The 18,798-nt window shown below is 39.9% G+C and overlaps 1 protein-coding gene across 2 annotated transcripts in view; it reads left to right on the top strand.

Moving 5' to 3' along the window:
- The window catches only part of DGCR2 (DiGeorge syndrome critical region gene 2), a 45,212-nt gene that overhangs the window by 19,573 nt on the left and 6,841 nt on the right, over window positions 1-18,798 (top strand). The window contains exons 2-7 of one of the 2 annotated variants that reach the window (XM_042034838.1): window positions 591-713; window positions 8,440-8,565; window positions 9,730-9,949; window positions 10,934-11,010; window positions 12,907-13,083; window positions 14,465-14,668. In XM_042034838.1, the coding sequence (XP_041890772.1) occupies window positions 591-713; window positions 8,440-8,565; window positions 9,730-9,949; window positions 10,934-11,010; window positions 12,907-13,083; window positions 14,465-14,668 (927 nt within the window). The remainder of the gene's footprint in view (window positions 1-590; window positions 714-8,439; window positions 8,566-9,729; window positions 9,950-10,933; window positions 11,011-12,906; window positions 13,084-14,464; window positions 14,669-18,798) is intronic. The other variant, XM_042034839.1, reaches the window with a different exon arrangement.

Below are 18,798 nucleotides of genomic sequence, written 5' to 3'. Positions count from 1 at the left end.
CAGATAGTGACAGTTTCTAGTAAAGGATATGTTCACATGGAGAAATTCTACAAAAGAGCTGAAGCTAGAAAGTGAAAACAGGTTCATGGATATAGATACTTTTTTTTACAAGTAGTTCTGTGAAATGTCTCTAAGACAGGCTGGATGTTTGTGCAGGTCTAGTGGGTCCTGGCATGCACACTGATTAGAATGGAAATAGGATTCTGAGGTTGTTGCGTAACGTAGCACTCAACTGCTGAAGCATATTTTTGTTGAACTTTGGTTCTGAGAAGACTGAATAAGTACTCCTCAATGCCCCACAAGAAGTAAATGGGTACTGCTGTGGTAATAGCTGCTCACCGGCTATTTTTATCAGGAAGATTTTACCATGGATGTCTTGAGAGAATTATTTCTCATACCTTCCTGTCAAAACCACAAACATGCAGTTTAGAACATGAAGTGATCTGAAGTTTTTAACGGGCTGAGTTAACCAGAGATTTTGTCTGTTAGGCTTCAGTGGTCCATTACATGACAGATGATTAATATATGTATATATTTGCAAGAATAAATGACACTTCAAGCAAAGCACATTTTTTTTTCTTCTTTCCCAGAGCTCCGCTGCACCCCAGGGCAGTTTGCGTGTCGGAGTGGTACCATCCAGTGCATCCCTTCAAACTGGCAGTGTGATGGATGGCCCACCTGCGAGGACGAGAGCGATGAAGTTGACTGTCCAGGTAAGTAAATCTAAGAAAGAGTGCTCAGCCCTGTGCCAGCTTTGCAGGAGTACTTTGACTCTTTCAGATGGCTCGCGTATTTTTATTTGAAATTGGCAATTGCTTGGTAGAACTGTACCCATTATTAACAAAGGTTGGGTTGGCTTCTCTTCGTTTTGAGCAGCTAATGCCACAAACAGTTTTTTGCTTGTCTGACTTATCCTTCTATTCTTACGGTCTGAGCAGGTATCCTGAAGATGACTAGAGTTTGTGGTCTAAAAAGAGACTTTCCTGACAAGGAAAAAATCATGTTGCATTTAAACTGAAATGGCACGTAAGCCTGTGGTTAAATTTGGAATTACTGATTTGGTTGCGTATCACTCAGATGGTGCTGGGTGACATTGTTGGACTTGGGTAGAGAGCTTGTTTTATTGCTCCCTGTTCTGATTATGCTTCTTGTGCTTAAGTGGAGAACTTTGTTCTGACAGACAAGCTGGTCTATTTGCACTTCATAAGCTCCTATGACCATATGCTTTGAGGAGCCTGTCACCAGCAGTGGATCTCTGCTAAAGCTACTGGATATTGAGCTCTGCTTAAAAACAGGAAAAGAAAAATTGTAACTAGATAATCGCAATTTTGAATGTTTTCAGTTGTTCTTGAAAAACAGGCCAGTGGAGCTCTTTCTGTGTATCTTAAAAGTGTAGTGACCTGTAATTTTTATTCTGTTAAGAACAATGAGACAGATATCTGAAAGCATGAATTCAACTGTGGCATAATTCAGAACTTTTTACAGTGTGACTAAATTACATTCAAAAACTGTTTTAAGGAGCTCTTTGCCAGTGCACTACTTAATTTTCTTGGCAGAGAATCACATGAACTCTGTGGCATTGTTGTAACAGCATTCAGTCTGTCATCATTCTGAGTTCTCAGCTATTTTAGAGAAGTGCTACAAAATAGTAGCATTGATGTTTTACAGCAACAAACTCTTCTAAGTATTCATATAATCTAAAGGAATTAGAGAAGTAAATCCAACACTCAAACTTTGAAACTGGGCTGTAGTTAGCCATCTCCCCAGCGTGTGCTATGGACAAATAATTAAAAGAACGTCAGTGGTCTTTTAAGAAAACTTTTCCTTAGTTTGTGTGTGTGAATGTGCAGCAAAGGGGAAAAGCATTGGTAGTTTCTTCTGACACTGAAAATTAAGCTGTGCCACTGGTAGTCTATTTAAGGATATTCTTTACAATATGGATGTCCTAAAGAGAATTGCTTTTATAGCTGTGCTGTTATTCTTCTTTTTAGCTAACTTTGGCCAAATGTGAAAAAGCTACGGACCTAATAAAATTCTGGAGTATAATGGAATTCAGTGACTAGGGGAAGGCAGTCACGTTAGTGTTTGGATTTACATGAAAAGCTCTGAAGACGTTGCTTGCGGGAACATTTGAACTTCCACATTAGTGGAAAACTGTTTTTATCTTCTCCTGTTTCTGATGTATTCATCAGCAACCTTAAGTTGCTGCATGGAGTGTGCACCAGGATGGCATTGACTAAGGACTGGAGTTCCAAAGGATGTCTGGTGTATGGATAGGAGGAGGATTTTATGGTAGCAACATTTCTCAATACATAGGTTCTGGTGTTGTGTTTGGGGTGTAGGTCTCACTGGATGGTCTAGCCTGACACGATGAGGAGAACTTGAAGGTTAAAGAAATGAAATGTGGGAGAGACTTGATTCACCACCATGCAGGAGGAGAAGAATAATGTGTGTAAAGAATACCAGAGGAGAAAATGCTGGACGGCATAGAGAAGGAAAGTATTCCACTTGATGAGAGGAGTAATTAGATAAGTAATTGGTGAAAAGGCTGTGCTCAGTAAAACAGCCAGAAAGCAGGTGTGGTGTTTGTGAAAGAACTGAGATATTCGCACAGTAATGCGAGGAGTGCAGCCAGCAAACCAGAGGAACAAGAACTACTGGTGTAGGATGTAAAAACTATTATACCTGTAACAAAAAAATTGCCGGGATTGCATCGTGACCTGCAATGGGTGTTGAAGGGCAAGTATTATTTGGAGCTGTCAAGAATAAGGAGAGGTTGATGTGCATGGGAATGCTGTGCTGGAGCATAAAGAGGAGTAGCATCAATGAAAGTAAACCTGAGGCCAGAATCAGTTTGGAAGAGCACAGTGTGCTTGTGTTGAGGAAAGCAATACATACGTGACGAGTCATAGGAGAGACTGTCTTGGGACATTGATTGGGGAGCTAATGCTACTAATAATAGTAACATAGTCATACTCAGGAGTGGCAACTTTCTTCTTTGGCCACTGAATTAACAAGAAATGATGCAGCTTTAAATTTAGAAAATACCTTTGGAATAGATGAGCAGTTGTGTGATGATTCAGCTAAATGTAAACACTTTAATTAAAAAGTTCTTCCCTTCAATAAAGGCAGGCTGAACACCTGAGAGAGCTGGTTAGTGAAGCCACCTGGACTTGTGAAACTTGGAGAATTACAATATCTTTAAATTAAAAGGCACAAAACTCTCTGGAGCATGAAAAGAAAGTGTGCAAGAAAGGGCCCTGAATCTAGTTGGGAAGCTTGTTAATCTTCAGCCTTTGAGCCACTAATGGCACACTCCAACATGAGCAACTCGAAAGAGATCAGTGGCAGTGAATTAGTGTTTTGTGGTGATGTTAAGTGTGTTTCAGTGACTACTTAGTCATGTTGGTGTTTTGAAAGGTTTATTACAAAACCATTGTAAGTTGTTGGCCACTGTTGGTTCACCTTTTTTAGGCCTAATTTAATTTGTGTTAGTAACAAAGGTCCTATTAAAAGAAGAGGATCCGTAATTAATAAATTAGTTTGGTAATCGTGTATTGGCTGAAGTACAAGAAACATTCCAAATTGTAAGACTTTTTGTTTGAATTTCTTCTGGCATTTTTTTCAGAACACAATTAGGTAAGACATATAATTCATTGACAATCTGAATAAATGTATGAGATGCCTATTTCTTGCTATATTTCTCTGGAGATTGTCATGATAGTTGTTTTTATTCTTGCTGTCTCTTATCACAATGACCATTTTCCTCTAAAACATGGAATTCCTTTCAGTACCAAATTTGCCATGTGCAAAGTACTGTTCCCCCTGCCCTTCCCAATAGGCACCCGTGTGGCAGTGGAATCTGCTGCAGAGATTAGCCTCAATTCATCTCTCTGATAGACTAAAACCAGGGGCTGTTTGCTCTTAAGAGCATACTAACAATTGCTGGGAGGGTTTATTATGTAGCATGTGCCTGTGACTCGCTTCTACTGCAGCAGTGGAGCTTCATGAAGTTCATGGACTGTTCCATGTCAACAGTACTTGATCCTAAACATAGTTTATCCCAAAGGGGTATATTCTATAAAATGGTAGAAACAGGCATTAATATTTTGAACCAGGACTTCTGCAAATGGGAATTTATTACTTCTAATCACTTTCTCTTCTATTTCTACATAAGCAATCAAAGTAGAAGCATACCTTTTCACCTTTATGAAAGTTCTGTATTTAAACCCATAAGAGGGAAGGGATCTGCAGTTTACCTTTTACTGCTTATTGGATTTCCAGCTTTGCTTCTAACAGAATATATATCAACTTCTGCAGATATCCTACCTTCTTTGCAGGCCTTCTGGTCTAACTCATTTTCAGGAGGCTGAGCAGAGCAGGGTTTAGTATAGCTCTGGCTGTGTTTTCCTCCCAAACTGCAGGCTTGATGGTTTTTTGTGCTGCCTATGAATGAGAATGGATGTCTTAAACTCGAGTGCCCTTCGTAAATCCTATCCATATCAGTTTTACATCTTTCCCTTCTGATGAAGCAGCAGCTGCAGCAACCTGTTTTGAAGTGATCAAAAACAGCTTTGTGTTTTGTTTCCCTAAGGATATTTTGTATGGTTGAAGTGACTCTTGACATTTGTGCACTTTTTAGTGCATCTCCTTTTAAAAGCTAGGTATTAATGATAAAAACCTGAGCATTTCCACACCTTTCCTGAGCCCTTGCTGAACTCCTATTTTTTTTTACCCTACCTGGTGGTGTATAAATTATAAGCTGTTTTCTGTCAGTCCGTTACCTTGAATAACACTCAGCACAGCAGGATGCTGCTCTTGGTTGGCATTGATGTCCTAGCACAATATAGTTGATAACACACAGCATGGAGCTGGTTCATCTGGGAAGAATTACTCCTCTCTGGGAGCTTCTGAACTATATTTCCAAATACTGAAGCACAAAACTGGACTTAATCTTCAAGTTCTCTCACCTTTCAAATTACCAGATGCAAGTGGAAGCTTTCTAAGCTTTTAGTGGGTAATATGCTGGACAGAAAATTTGAAGCTTAGGGGACAAGGCAGCTTTTATGTAAATTTTGAGAATCTGTGTCTTTAAACAGGAGCAGCTCAAATATTGGAACTGTTAAGATATGGCAAGACCTGGTTGCTTCACAAGCAGTTTAATTTTGACATCATTTGACATAGTACATCAATACTTATGAAGGATTTTTCTTGAGTGACCTGACATCTGTGACACAGAGGTTTTCCAAAAGGTAGAAGGACCCATCAGCATGGCAAACTTCCATTCTGAATTGGCAGCTTCAAGTTTTAAACAACTGAAAATAGCCACAGAATCACCACTGTTGAACAACTTCCTTGAGGTACAGCCCTATACTTAGACTATAATTATGCTGGAGTGAATTAGATAGCAACTATAAATTGGAAGGAGCTGGGTGAATACTAATCATGACTTGATCCAGTGGGAAACAGATTGGAGGATACTTGTGTTCACCACACTAGTATTCAAAGGGTGAAAAAAAATAGTGCCCCATGAATTTTTCCTTGAACCAGTTTTCATTTTCTGCACCAACTAGCCAGCAAGTGACATTTCTGGAGTAATTTTATAAAGTCAAAGGAAACAGATCTGTATCTGTCTTGGCTAGTAAAAATATCACTGTTGCTGTTACTGCCTGTGGTTGTAGTATTTAGAAGAATAAAGATCTTTGGAAAATAACTGATCTTCCAAAATTTGATAGCTTTCAGAATATGAAGTGTGCATGTAAGCACTGAAAATGATGGCCTTTTCTTTGTGAAACACTCAAACATGTTTAGGTTCTGATTTTCTGGCTGAAGTTGTTATCTTAAGAGTCCATGGCACTCTAATTTACCACAAGATTAAATTATTTATAAAAAGGAAGTAGGAAAAGCAAAGTACATGGAAAATTCTTTTGCAGAGTATTGTTAAAGTGAAATAGAAAACCAGTCCAATTACACCTTTGCCACCAGAATCTGCAACAGCTTTTCATGGCACTCAAGTGATGTAGAGGCTTGTTAGCATCTCTTTATTGCCCTGGAAAAAGTTGTCATCGTTGCTTTTCTTGGGAGACAGATATTCAGGTCAAATAGAAACAATTTAATATTTGAAGAGCACCAGTTTATTTAGCAGCTGACAGTATTGGGCTTGAACAAGTGACTTGTGGTGGCTGCTTTGTGCCACTTCAGTCCTGGTTTCAGCAGCGAATCTGCTGACAAGGGCAGATGCTGAGGAAGGAATGAGTTCTGCTTCCTGGGTGCGGACTGATGGAACTCTCTTCGTGTGGGAAGCTATTTTTCAAAGCATCTGGCATAAATTCTGTTAATTTAGGATGTTAGCCTGTGTAACTCTTCCTTAACCTTGCATGTTAAAACCTGTGAACTTTTGTTTTATTCCTGGGGGAGATAAATTGTTAAGTCCTCGTGGGCGTTCTGTTTAGCTGCAGAGGGTCAGCCATATGGTGCTGCATCTGCTCTCACTTCTGAAAGGGAGCTGATTCTTCATGTGTTTGGTTCTGACTGGTTCTTTGGGTTTAGCTGTTACCATTTAATGCCATGGGAAAATAGAGCTCCCCGTGCTGAGCTCAGTAGAATTTGATAAAGCATTCTACATTAGTTAGTGTTATTTTTAAAGTCTTGCCATAATTGAAGATTTGCTTTTTTAGTGTCTCAGTATCGCTCTGACAATCAGAGTGTAGATAGTGCTACTGAACCATTAGCATTAAAAACAGATTCTAAAACTAAAAATAGATTAGCCTTTAAAGTAATAAAAAAATCAGTAATCTCCACTGTCAAATTATTTTACCATTTTGTGTCCTTTGAAATGTACACTGACTGAATTTCTTGGCACTGACTTCTTGCCTGTGATAGATAGCATATTCTAATATTGAACACTAGAATTACTACTTTATTCCTGTAAGGCCATGCAAGTGTATTATGCACAGCCATTCCTTAATGGGTGATCTCTGTAGACATGTAATTCCTAGGATAACGTGATAATTAAATAGCCCTTGCTTATCCCATTAACCCAGGGCAAACGCAGTATGCTAGAGCCAGATGAATGCAAAGCAACTTTGCTGTTCCTGGGCTCCAGCTAGGGATTTTTTTGCTCATCAGTGCCTACATTTGTTCCAAGGAGTGCACTGTTTGATGTTGGGTCTTGTGGAGGTCTTTCCCCCAGGTAATGCACTGAATAGCCTTCAACTTGGGGTTTAAATTACCGTGAAATTGCTGTGGACCTCTTGCTTTCTAAAGATAGTCTGAAAAGAGAAAGTTTTACTGATGTGATTTCATATATATTTCAAACAGATGTAGTTAAACCTGTTAAAGAAGACTGTGTAGCTTCTCTTTATTTGGGATCATGACTAGTTTATTTGGTTTAGTGAGGTAACCTATGACATGAGGCTAAATGGAGCTAATCAGCTGTAAAGGAAAATAAGCAGATTTTTTATATAGAAGTGAATGTCTACATAGTTCTGTGCCGGTTAAACCCTATTACCTTCAATAGTGTCTAGTAGTATTAAGTAACATACAAGCAGATATTTATAATGCTTATATTCTTGGGGTTTTAATTTTTCTCTTTTTAAGGTTAGTCCCTTGTTTCCACGTTAATCTTTCTCGGTGCCCATCTCCATCTTTCTCTAAGGTTTCTCTCCGCCACTGTGCCAGCCTTCCTGCTTAGGAACCTGCTAGTTTTGCTGGCTATGGCCTGCCCTGCAGTGCCTCCACCTGAACTGAGTGTTCCTTATTTACTCCTGGTAGGCACATGGAGCCCTCCAGTCTCTTTTCTTGAAAAACGTCTTACACCATGTTCTTCCAAAGTTACTGAATCCAGTTGTCATGTACACCTGTTAACCCTGACACTGAGATGAGGGGGTGTGTGGGTTTATTTCAGAAGTCATGAACTAACATTTCCTTTAGAAGCTTGAGCGTGAATAAAAAAGCCTTGTTCTTCTGGCCGAAGATGGGTCTCCTTTCCTGGTTTTAATTACATCCTACATCTCAGACAATGTGTTGGAAAATGTACTGGAGGGGTTGTCTTATGTCCTTGAACACACAGCTGAGGAACAAAGCAGCTGGAGAGTGGGTAGTTCTGTAAACAGGAACAGATACAGTGTGCCAGGGATGATGCATTTGCTGCAGCAGTTGAAATGGTGAGCAGCAAGTCCTGTGTACAACTGCAGGCTGGTGAGAATCTGCCAAAATATTTCGTTTACTCTGCACAACTCAGGTAACAGCTTGTTGGTTCTTTTCAGTTGAAGGTCCTTCAGTTACCTACTGAGTAAAACTGTAAGGACCTGCCATCTTTGTTTACCTGAGTCATGTATCACATATGTCTTGAATTAAAACCCAGAGCAAGTTTAATAAAATGAAATCTGCCTTTGCATGCATCTTTCACCAGTACTAACTATTCCTTCTGGTCCCCAGGCTTGACAGGGGACCAGCGAACTTACCATGGGAAGGAGAATGTGGACTCGAGGCACAATCGAGGGAGAGGAGGAGAGACCACCCGCTTCCACACCGTCAACATGGCACAGCCTGTCCGATTTAGCAGTAAGTTGCAGACTGGGAAATCTGGGCCATCTTTCTGCTAATTAATTTAGAAATTTAGGCTATTTTAAAATGAAAAAGTAATAGTCTTGCATAGTCTCTTGCATAGCTTTTTGACCAAACTTTGACATGTTCTGGTATTTCAGGTGATTGTGCGTTTCTTTTATATATGTCCTGCTATATTGCATGGTTTATATAGCAGACCAGTACATGCAAAGAATGCTACTTCCTTATTAATCCTGGTTTTGTGAAACCAGAGTTGGAATTTTCTGTTATAACTCGCTGCAGTTACAGAAAACTGAATTAAGAGACTTGAGAACAGAACTGTGAATTGAAAGGAACAGAAAACAGTTTTCGAATTTTAAGTTTCTTAGGTCATGCAAAATTAATAGGGCAGATGCTAAAATCATATTTCATGTCTGTTTTAAATGTCATCCTCCTCTCCTGTGATTCTCTCTATTAGTCACCCATCACCTCCAAGAATGTCAGTCAAAAGCCTGTGGGCCTATTTCACCCAGAAATGCCTCAAGGCTTTTGTTTCAGATTCCGTCAGTTGAGTTAATTGAGAGAAAGCAGAAACAGCAGTTCACACCATCACCTTCTTAATTCCTAAAGATCTGCCTTACAGTGGTTTTTTCTCCAAAGCAACCAAGAATTTCCCCAGAACTATCATCTTTAATGACTGACTCTGGGAGCAGGATTATGTGAATACTATTGAGACTGTAAGAGTAGGTTGAAAACTTCACAGCAAGTTGGATGTATTGGTAACCACCTAATAGAAAGACACAGTCATTAAACTGGGCACCTCTGAGGTTTTTGTGCTGCTTGTTTTTACTTGGATTGATCAAATTTATTGGTTTTATAAAGATGTGCAGGGAAATATCTTCCACAGTAGATGGTCAGTCTTAATTAAAGATTTTAAAGGCTGTGACAATGTGACAGAACTTTGCTAGAAATGTCATCTTTTTAAAAACATGTAAAAAAAATATCAACATTTATCAGAAGCTGTAGTAAAGTAAGTCTTCAGGGATCTGTAATGTGTGCACCTTCTCCTGCGGAGGTGAAGTGTACACACTGTTGTGTGTACGTGTCTCAGTGATTATTGATTAGGATGCATTATATTAAAGATCCTAATTTGGGGGGAATGGTTTCCCTTCTATTCTTCATGTTTCCTAGGAAAGTGCCCAACAGGATGGCACCACTATGAGGGCACAGCCAGCTGTTACAGGGTGTATTTAAATGGGGAGAACTACTGGGACGCTGTGCAGACATGTCAGCGGGTGAACGGATCCCTCGCCACCTTCACCGCAGACCAGGAGCTGCGGTTCATCCTGGCACAGGAGTGGGACTTGGAAGAAAAAACATTTGTAAGGAAGGACCAGCGTAGGTGAGTGGGAAGAAAGGGACAAAGATTTCGTGTTAGAGAATGGTTTCTCTGTGGTACAAATGCTGGTGGTTCAGTTTGTGTAGAAAACCTAATGGTAAAATTGACATCAGGTGAATAACCCAGTATGAACATGCTGGTTGGCTGCTTGGCAGTGGCCCATCTGCGGTTTTGTGTTTTAATTAATATTAACAGATAATTCAATTCAGCAGAGTCTTTTTATCAGCAGAGTCTTTTTATCTTCAGGTTGTCTTAGCAATGTACAGGTATTCTTGAACTGCATCAGGGAAGGTGGATTTAACAAGACTTTGCTGCTGCACTGCCTTGTATAGAAATAATTATTTAGATTTTTCAACAAGATTTTGGTTTCCATGAAGTACCTGTAGCACTAACAAAGACGGCAACTTTGAGGTAGGAATGAAGTAAAAAGGCATTTTGAGTTGCAACTATGTTTGGGTGCTTTAGATATTTCATTCTATTAGTTCACTACAAACAATTCCTTCTTTTTCTGCATATGGGTTTTTAGTCAGACTCATGGGCTGCCATGATGGATCACCAGGAGTGGCTCAGTAATGTTTTCTTTTTGTATCTGGAGAGTTAAATGGTTTGATCCAGAACAGTCTGACCTAAGTTTATGTTTAGAAATACTTGACTTCTGAATGCTGCTGTGTGATTTTTGGGTGTGAGATACTGAAGTGCTGCCTTGACAACACAATTAGGGTGCTGCATATGAGTAGAAATAAAAGACACAGTCAGTTATAATTTGTAAACATAGAAAACTACCAAATATTTTATATTTTCCTCTATTCCTCAACTGTAATCTCTCTCCATTGCCAATGTATGGGCCAGAAAGATAAGGAAAAAAGTAATCAGAATGTTTTGAAAATTATCTTTTACATTTGAAGACATTGGAAGGTTCTGTGTAATTTAATTTGTTACTATGTTTTTGGCCTGTATCTGCAGAATGTAACTTAATTTGTTTTGCAGATTCTGGGTGGGATATCAGTATGTGATCACCAATCGAAATCACTCTCTGGAAGGTCACTGGGAAGTAGCTTATAAAGGTAGGTCTCTCAAATTACTGCTTAGTTCAGTGCCCATGGGAACTTTGTTAAAGCATGAATATGATTTGCAAGAACAACGTGACTTCTTTCACTGCTGGTGTTGAAAGGTGAACTGCTTCGCTTTACAGTGTAGAAGTGGAAGAGTTTAATACTCAATACGCATCTTATTTTAAAGTTTAAGAAGTTTTTGGTTTTTCACGCTGCTGTGGAAAGAACATGTTTCAGTTATTTGGGCTTTCCCCTTGATTAAGATAGCGAAAGGAAGCTACTCTGTAATTTCTCATTCTTTTTGGTGAATGTTTAGGTGAACTGCTGATTCCTGGTTCTAGTTTTTGCAGACTAGTGTAGCATGTTTGGAGGTTTCAGCTTTTCAAAAATTGGTAGAATTTTATATACTAAAACAACACACTTGAATTTTGCAGGATTTACCCATATTTTTTCTTTTTACCCATATTTTTTCTTTTTAAAGTATTTCAGGTAGTTTACTTAAACCGTGTCAGGATTTGCATAATCCCAGAAATAGATCCCATTTTATATGAAAAAGTGAATATTAATTTGGTGGGTGTCACTGGCTAAACCCTTTCAATTGCAAAACAAGCAGCTCCCTCTGCTGAAAATGCAAAGTTATGTTTCTACATCTTTTATTTTTAACTAATTCAGTTGATAGAATAGTTAAAGTCATTATACGAACTCTTATGTGTACAGTTGCCTGTCTAATTGCTGTACTGGTTTAGGTAATGGAAAATTTAAAACAAAGGTGGTTTTTTTTTTAAGCATCAGCACTGTGAATTCCAGTGTAGCATTTGAAAACTAATCTGAATAGGTTTTTTTTCTCATACATAGTTTTCGGTATCCATGGAAAATCTGGAAGGAAGACTTTCCTTTAGGTATAGATACATAATTATGGTCAGAATTTTCAAACAGTTGGGTCTTGAAAAATACTTCCTTTGACACGCGAACACAAAGATTCTCCTTAAAAGGACGTTTCTTTGCTCTTTGGAAAGCTGACTGCACTGCCATCTGCTGACAGAGTGGTCACAACAGGGAGGCATGCATTACAGAAAAATCATCATAACTGTATCATTAGTTTTATTTGATTTGATGCATTATATGAATTTAAGCCTTCTCAATACCATATAATCTTCTGTTTTCAAGCTTTATATTTAATACAGAGATGTCTCTATGAAATAAAGTACATAGTAACATTTAGGAGTTTGTGAAAAACTTTTCTTAGGCTTGTATTGAGGCAGACTCTGAATTCGTAATAACTGTTTGAAAAGTGATTTAGAGTTCTGTGAAAATTTTAATTTATTGTTGGGACATGTGGAACATAAGTCCTCCAAAAAATGCCCTCAACACCTTTTGCACTGTTTGGAGCCCATCAGGAATACTGTTTTATGAGTTGGAAGGACCAAAGTGTGGATGCCTCAGTGCATCCCCCCAAACATGGGAACGGCTCTGCAGGAGCTGCATGGGCGGATGCACATTTTTGGAAGCACTGGTGGGTGCATGGAGTGCCAGGCACAAGATTGCTGTGTGGGTTCTTGCTCCACTGGTAGCAAGTGTGACCAAACTCAGTGTGGTTTGAGGAGGTGTATAACATTGTCAGGCAAACCCCATGGGACTCTGTGAAGCAGCACTTGTGGAGATGTTGGAGTATTGCTTCTCCTGGTTCAGAGTGACAGAATTACCCAGTACTTTGAAAACAGCAGCCTCTTTTCTGTATGAGTCACCCCTTCCCTCCCAGCTGTTTGCCTTCCCCCAGAGCAGTGTTGCTAATGGAAGCTGAAGCGCTCTTTGTATTGGAGTTGGTGTGCATTAAATGAGTGATGTTACAGAGCCTTTCTAAAGCTTTTCATACCCACAGGCTGCTTATGCCAATGTATCTTGTTCCAGGCTCTTCAGAAGTGTTTTTACCCCCTGACCCTATCTTTGGTACGGCTATGTCTGAAAAGGAAAATGTTCTTTGTGCCCAGCTCCAGTGTTTCCATTTTCCTACCCTCCGGCACCATGGTTTACACAGCTGGTATGCTGAAAACTGCTATGAGAAATCTTCATTCCTCTGCAAAAGGAGTAAGTTGGGTTCAGTTCAGCATTAACTGTGTTGTGTGTGTTTAAATATGCATATAATAAATATCTGGAAATTGTTTCATTATCCTTTCTAATTTTTGCCCAGGGAATTAAAAAAAAAAAAAAGGGTGGAGTTACATTTCTGCTTGATTTTAATAAATAAGAGCATCATAAAGTGTGGCTGTCACACAGTACAGAGTTTCACTAAAAAATCACTAGGCAGCAGTATCAGCCCCAAAATAAACTTGGGAAAAAAAGTTGTTTTTTTTTTTAAACTACCTTATTAGTAAACATTACTCTTAAGTTATTAATTTCACATTAAAATGAGGAAACACTTATTTATGGTTTATTTTGAGTATAGCAAATTCTACTAAATTCTTTCCAGCCAATTATTAGAACTAGAAGGGAAAGACAAGTGGAACTCACTGACTTAAAAGTTGGGGGAGGGGAAAAAAAAAAAAGGCTTTTGTTCTGTATCTTGCATTTCTGTACTCCAAAAGCCTTGATACCAACAGAAGTATTTGCAGTATTATCAGGTAATCGTAAACATCACCTGATCTAAGTGGTGCTTCTTTGCAAGGAGAAAAGTTGTTTAATTTGAGGGTCATAAAGGGTGCAGCTGACTGCCAAGGGAAGTTGTGCAGCCGCTCTCCTCAGAGGTTTTTATGACCTGATTAGAGAAAACCCTGAGCAAGCTGTTGGGACCTCATGGCTGACCCTGCTTTGGTCAGAGATTGAGCTGGAGACCTCCTCAGGTCTCTTCCAGTCGTAACTTCGTGTGGACCCTGCCTGCTGAGCCATGTGTAGGGTGGAGGGGACAGGCCATGCTCCCTGAGCAGTCGTTCCAGCTGCCAGGTCCCAGTACTGTTTTCTCTCTCTGGTTTTGGCACCTGCCCTTAGGTCAGTGGGCAAAAGGCAGCTAAGCTTGCCTTGCTGGGCAGAGATCAGGATACTGCTAGGACAGTGGAAGTACTATTGCCTGGCCCTTTTGAAATCCTGGCCTGTTAAAAGTGTCCTTCAGGTTTGGTCTACAAAAGATCCAGCTTTTCCTAATACCAGAAAAGAGGAAGGGAGCCTGCAGCAGGCTCTGGCAGTGAAGATTAAGCTTCTCAGACCACTTGCTTTCCTCTGTCTTGGAGAGAATGCTTGAAAGCGTGTCAGTTCCATAAAATACCTAAAACTCACCTTGACAGTTTTGAGCTGAAAATCATCCCTGTGTCCGTGGAGACCATCCATTATCTTCCTCACTCCCTGGAGATACCTTTTTGAAGTTCTTTAATGTGAAGGCCTGGATTTTAACTGGTGGTCTGCTTATGTTCGTAAATCACTTAATGAAACAAATGAAGCTGGATTCCATGGATATTGATGTGCCTTTCTGTTCTAGGCCAGACTTGTGTTGATATCAAAGACAACATTGTCGATGAAGGCTACTATTTCACTCCCAAAGGGAATGATCCCTGTTTGAGCTGCACGTGTCACAACGGTGAACCTGAGATGTGTGTGGCTGCTCTGTGTGAGCGGCCCCAGGGGTGTCAGCAGTATCGCAAGGACCCCAAGGAGTGCTGCAAATTTACCTGTTTAGACCCAGGTAAGACTCTACTGCTACAGTTTTGTCAGTAAGAATTAGCTGAGTGCTCAACTTGGGTATCTTTGGGTATAGCTTTGTTTGAAACAATACATCCTTGCAGTGCCTCTGCATTGCTGGGTACAACCACCCTGTGGGGAAAGGTCTCAAATCATGGGAAAGGAAACACTTGAGACTGTGGCTGGTAAAAATGAGTTATCTCTGATGCTACTTAGAAAGGAGAAGCAGTAATTTATTTTCAATATGGAGAGGGACAGTACTGTGGGTTTTTAGTAGAGCATCTGGTACATTTCCTTTGTCATGTTTAGTTGTCATGAAAACAAAACACTTTTCTCTTGAGCACTAATTAAGCATCTTTTTCTGGTCATGAGCATATTTGTGTGTGTGGAAGTTTGCATTCAGGGATCACGTGGGAAGCAGAGTTTTTAAATTATATAGAGTTTCAATAATAATCAGGACTTACAACCTTGCCTACTGGATTTGGCCTATCAGTGCAGGTTTTTGTTTTGGATTGATAAAGCCAATAAAGTTGACTTCAAACTGTTTGTCAGTTACTGTTTTGGGGTACAGATTTTGGGGGGGTTATTTATATATATCGATATCTATTTATATATATATATAGTCTTGTGAAAAGAAATGTAGCTTACTTGGAGTTTACTGTGAGGATGGTCAAATACTGGAGCTAATTGTTTGTGGAATCTCCTTCTGTGGGGATATTCAGTGCCTGATTGGACTGTGTCCTGCACAACCTGCTCTAGCTGATGCTGCTTGAACAGGGGTTGGACTAGGTGATCTCAGGATGTTCCCTTTAACCTCAACCATTCTCTGTGACACTGGGGTTTTTTGATATTTTAAAAGAACCTGATCTTATCTGAGTGCATTAAGAAACTATTGTTCTGAACTCCTGCGGATAGAAGGTCAACTCTTCCTATCAGAGGCTTGTATATTGTTACAAATAAAGGGGGTGCTTATTGACTTCCAAACTTGCAGTCTTAACTAGAGAAGTTAGTCATTAAAGGCCACTGGCTCTCCTTGTGTCACATTTATTCTGAGGGTTAAACTTAACAGATGTTCGCAGCTAGTGTGGCAAGTCTGTTGGTGAAAGAGTGGGGAAAAAGCAGGAGTCTTCCTCCCACTTTTATCAGCTAAGACTTAGGCTTCACTTTTTTTATCTCCAGGAACAGTGTCAGCAAAGCATCATCCAGCAGACAGGATAAGATGACCTGGGATAACCTTGTCGTGTTCTTTAATCCTTGCTTATTGCTGTGGGTCTTAACTATTTCATGAATGCTGATTTGAAGAGTGTATTTTACCACATCCTTTCTCATCCTTAAGCTCTTCTTCTGTACTGATGCTAAATGAGACTGTTTCATGGTACTCTTGTTTGAATTGTTCTGGTGTTTTTTTTAGTAACTGAGTTTTTGAGAGAGGAATTATCAAGCAGTCATCCAACTTCTTTCATCATGAAGTTACTTCAGCTAGTGATAAGCACTGAAAATTTTAAATTAAACATTTCAGTTTTCCTTCTGGGTGGTAATAAATGACTATTCCAGATGACAAAAATTAATGAATTGCTTTCTTTAATCAGCATGTATTTATCTTTGTCCAATTCTTTCATATATCTTCCCTAAGCTCTGTTGCAAAGGAAAGAAAACAGTTTACTAATCAACAGTAAGTAAATTAATCACCCAAGGAGAGACCTGGGGGAAATAAATCCTGCTGTTGGGTTGGCAGGTAATCAGCTCTTGCAGCGTGAGTGGGTGAGCAATGATTACAAGTGGTAACAAATATTACTCGAGGACTCGGTAGTAGGGGGAATTTTCAGTGGTAGGAGTGAGCTGAGCAGTGACAGCTATACTCCCTTAAAAGATGCTTCTCCTCATTTAGCTAATGATAAATAGCAGAGGAATATTTTGAAACCAAGGTAGTCTGTCTATTGCTGCTCCATGGTTGTGGTAGAAAATAATTTTTCTGTTGTGGCTCTTGTTTAGATAGATCTGCAACTGTGAAAAAGTAGTAGAAGAAATAAAATACTTGAAAAGAACTGATGTGCAGAAGCTTTTCTAGTGACTAAACTAGTGCGGTTACAGGGCACTACTATACTGAGTGTAAAAACAAGTTTTCTGAAATAATTTGTTCTGGTTTTTTGTGGGCTTCAGGTGTCCTTGGTGGTCTCAATCCCACCCTGTAGTCCATGCCCACTTCCTGCCACTCATTCTTGTACCTGCACTGTACTGTGATGTGGTTCTTTCTCACAGAAAAGTGCTGCCCTATCTCCACCCAGCCCCCCTTCTCCAGACAAATCTTGTTCTTTCTCATGGCATGTTAATACCAATAGTCCTTGGTTATTACTAACAATTCTCGTCTGTTATTACTAACAGTCCTTGATTGGCTCCACAGCTGCCTGGTTATCAGTGTTGGAGGCATACACATGAGCCCCTTATCTGGGAATTGAGAGATCAAAAGGATCTCACTTTGGACTGCTGTTCATAGGGTCAAAAGAGAATGGGCTCTAGTCATAGTAATTTTTCATCCTGGGCACAGTTTGAGTCAGTAACTTTCTTTGAAGGTTCAATAACAAAAATACCGCTCCACTTGGGTTATTATTCAGGCAAGAAAAATAAGGTTCCAAGGCTGTTCATTAAAAAACAGGTGTTCATTAGACACCTGTTAGTTCCTGGGAACAGACAGTGTTTCTGGTAAGCTCAAGAGGGCTTAGTCCAAGTGCAGTTTGTCAAGGCTGAGGTCTAATGAGCATTTCTCAGTTAATAGTGCAGCCTGCAGAGGGGGAATGCACCACCAGAATCCATCCCACGACAAAAGTCAGCTTCTCTGGGTCCCTACGCTGATGTGTGTATTTTACTAAAGTCACTTTAGTGTTACCGACAGCCTTGAGTAATCTACAGTGGTCATGGAGTCAGCATTGCCATAAGATGGAGGAGGAGCAGGGGCAGGTCTGTGGTGTTCAGGAGGGTGTGCTGGTTGGGAGGTGTGGGACTGCATCGGTTGAAGTTGAACTATCTGTCAGCAGTAGTTGCTAAAAGGTTTGACAGCACCCAGGCTTTTGTGCTGCACAGCCAGATCTGAGAGGGTGTAATGTTCGAGCTTTATGCACAGTGCACTATTAAATGAATTTCTTGTTGCCAAGAAAGTGTTACATAATAAATGCCAGCCTGTTAGCCATGTACTGCAACAATATAAATTAGGTGGATTTTTCTGTTACTAGCATGGGTAGCAAACTAGTACTTAAAATTTTTGTGAGGCTTTTAGCCTTCTCTTATAAGGAATCTTTGATGAAACTTCAGTTGCTCTTAGTGAAAGGAAAAGTATGGAGGGAGCTCTTGGAACTGGGGTGGGTGTGGGAAAGGAGAGGTGGCCAGGATCTGATTCCTCTGAAAAGTGGCCCTGCAGTGGCTGGGAAGAGGGGCCATACCTGCTAGTGCTTGTGTCCTGCAGCAGCAGGTGACCAGGTTGTGAGGCCACCTCATCTGTTTCTTGCCTTCCACTAACCTGGGTATATTTCTCATTCAGAACTCTTTAATGGAAAGTTGGTGCAAAGAACAGAGTATATCATCTTTAGGTCATTTTTCTTTGTGTGGAGTTACCTGTGTGTGCATGTGCTACTTAGGCATAACCAAGTGTGATTAGTTGAATTGTGAAAAATTAATACCTCTTGTGCCTGGTATTGGGAGTACAGTGGTAATTTGCTCACAACAGCCTTCTCAGTGTGGATCTGGTTAGCAGTGGGATAGAGCTCTCCAAGTTCTAAGCTCCTGAGTCTGTTTTTTGTTCTGCCACTTGCTTTTGGGATGACTCTAGGAAAAGGTTTAATTCCCATTCACCTTAAACTCTTCAGTTCCTGAGTGATGATTACCGTGTTTCTATCACTTAGTGGTGCTAACCAATGTACTGATGACATGTGGCATTCAGATAACCACATCTGGGTGACAGTGACAGTGTTTAGAGATTTTTTTTTTAGTGGAAATGGAAGGGTTAAGATGTCCAGAAGTTACATAGTGTATAGATATGCCAGTTCTCAAGCCTTTTCCTCTTTAGTATAACATCATCAGCTATGCCAGGGAAACATTAGTGGATGTGCAAAATGCCGTTAACCTTCCTTTTTTCCAATTTTT

Source organism: Corvus kubaryi, unplaced genomic scaffold (assembly GCF_017639235.1).
Source record: "Corvus kubaryi isolate FWS band 111438036 unplaced genomic scaffold, C.kubaryi_AGA036_p1.0 37382, whole genome shotgun sequence".
Lineage (NCBI taxonomy): Eukaryota > Metazoa > Chordata > Aves > Passeriformes > Corvidae > Corvus > Corvus kubaryi.
The sequence above is the reverse complement of the archived record's forward strand: the minus strand, read 5'-3'. Positions and strand labels throughout refer to the sequence as shown.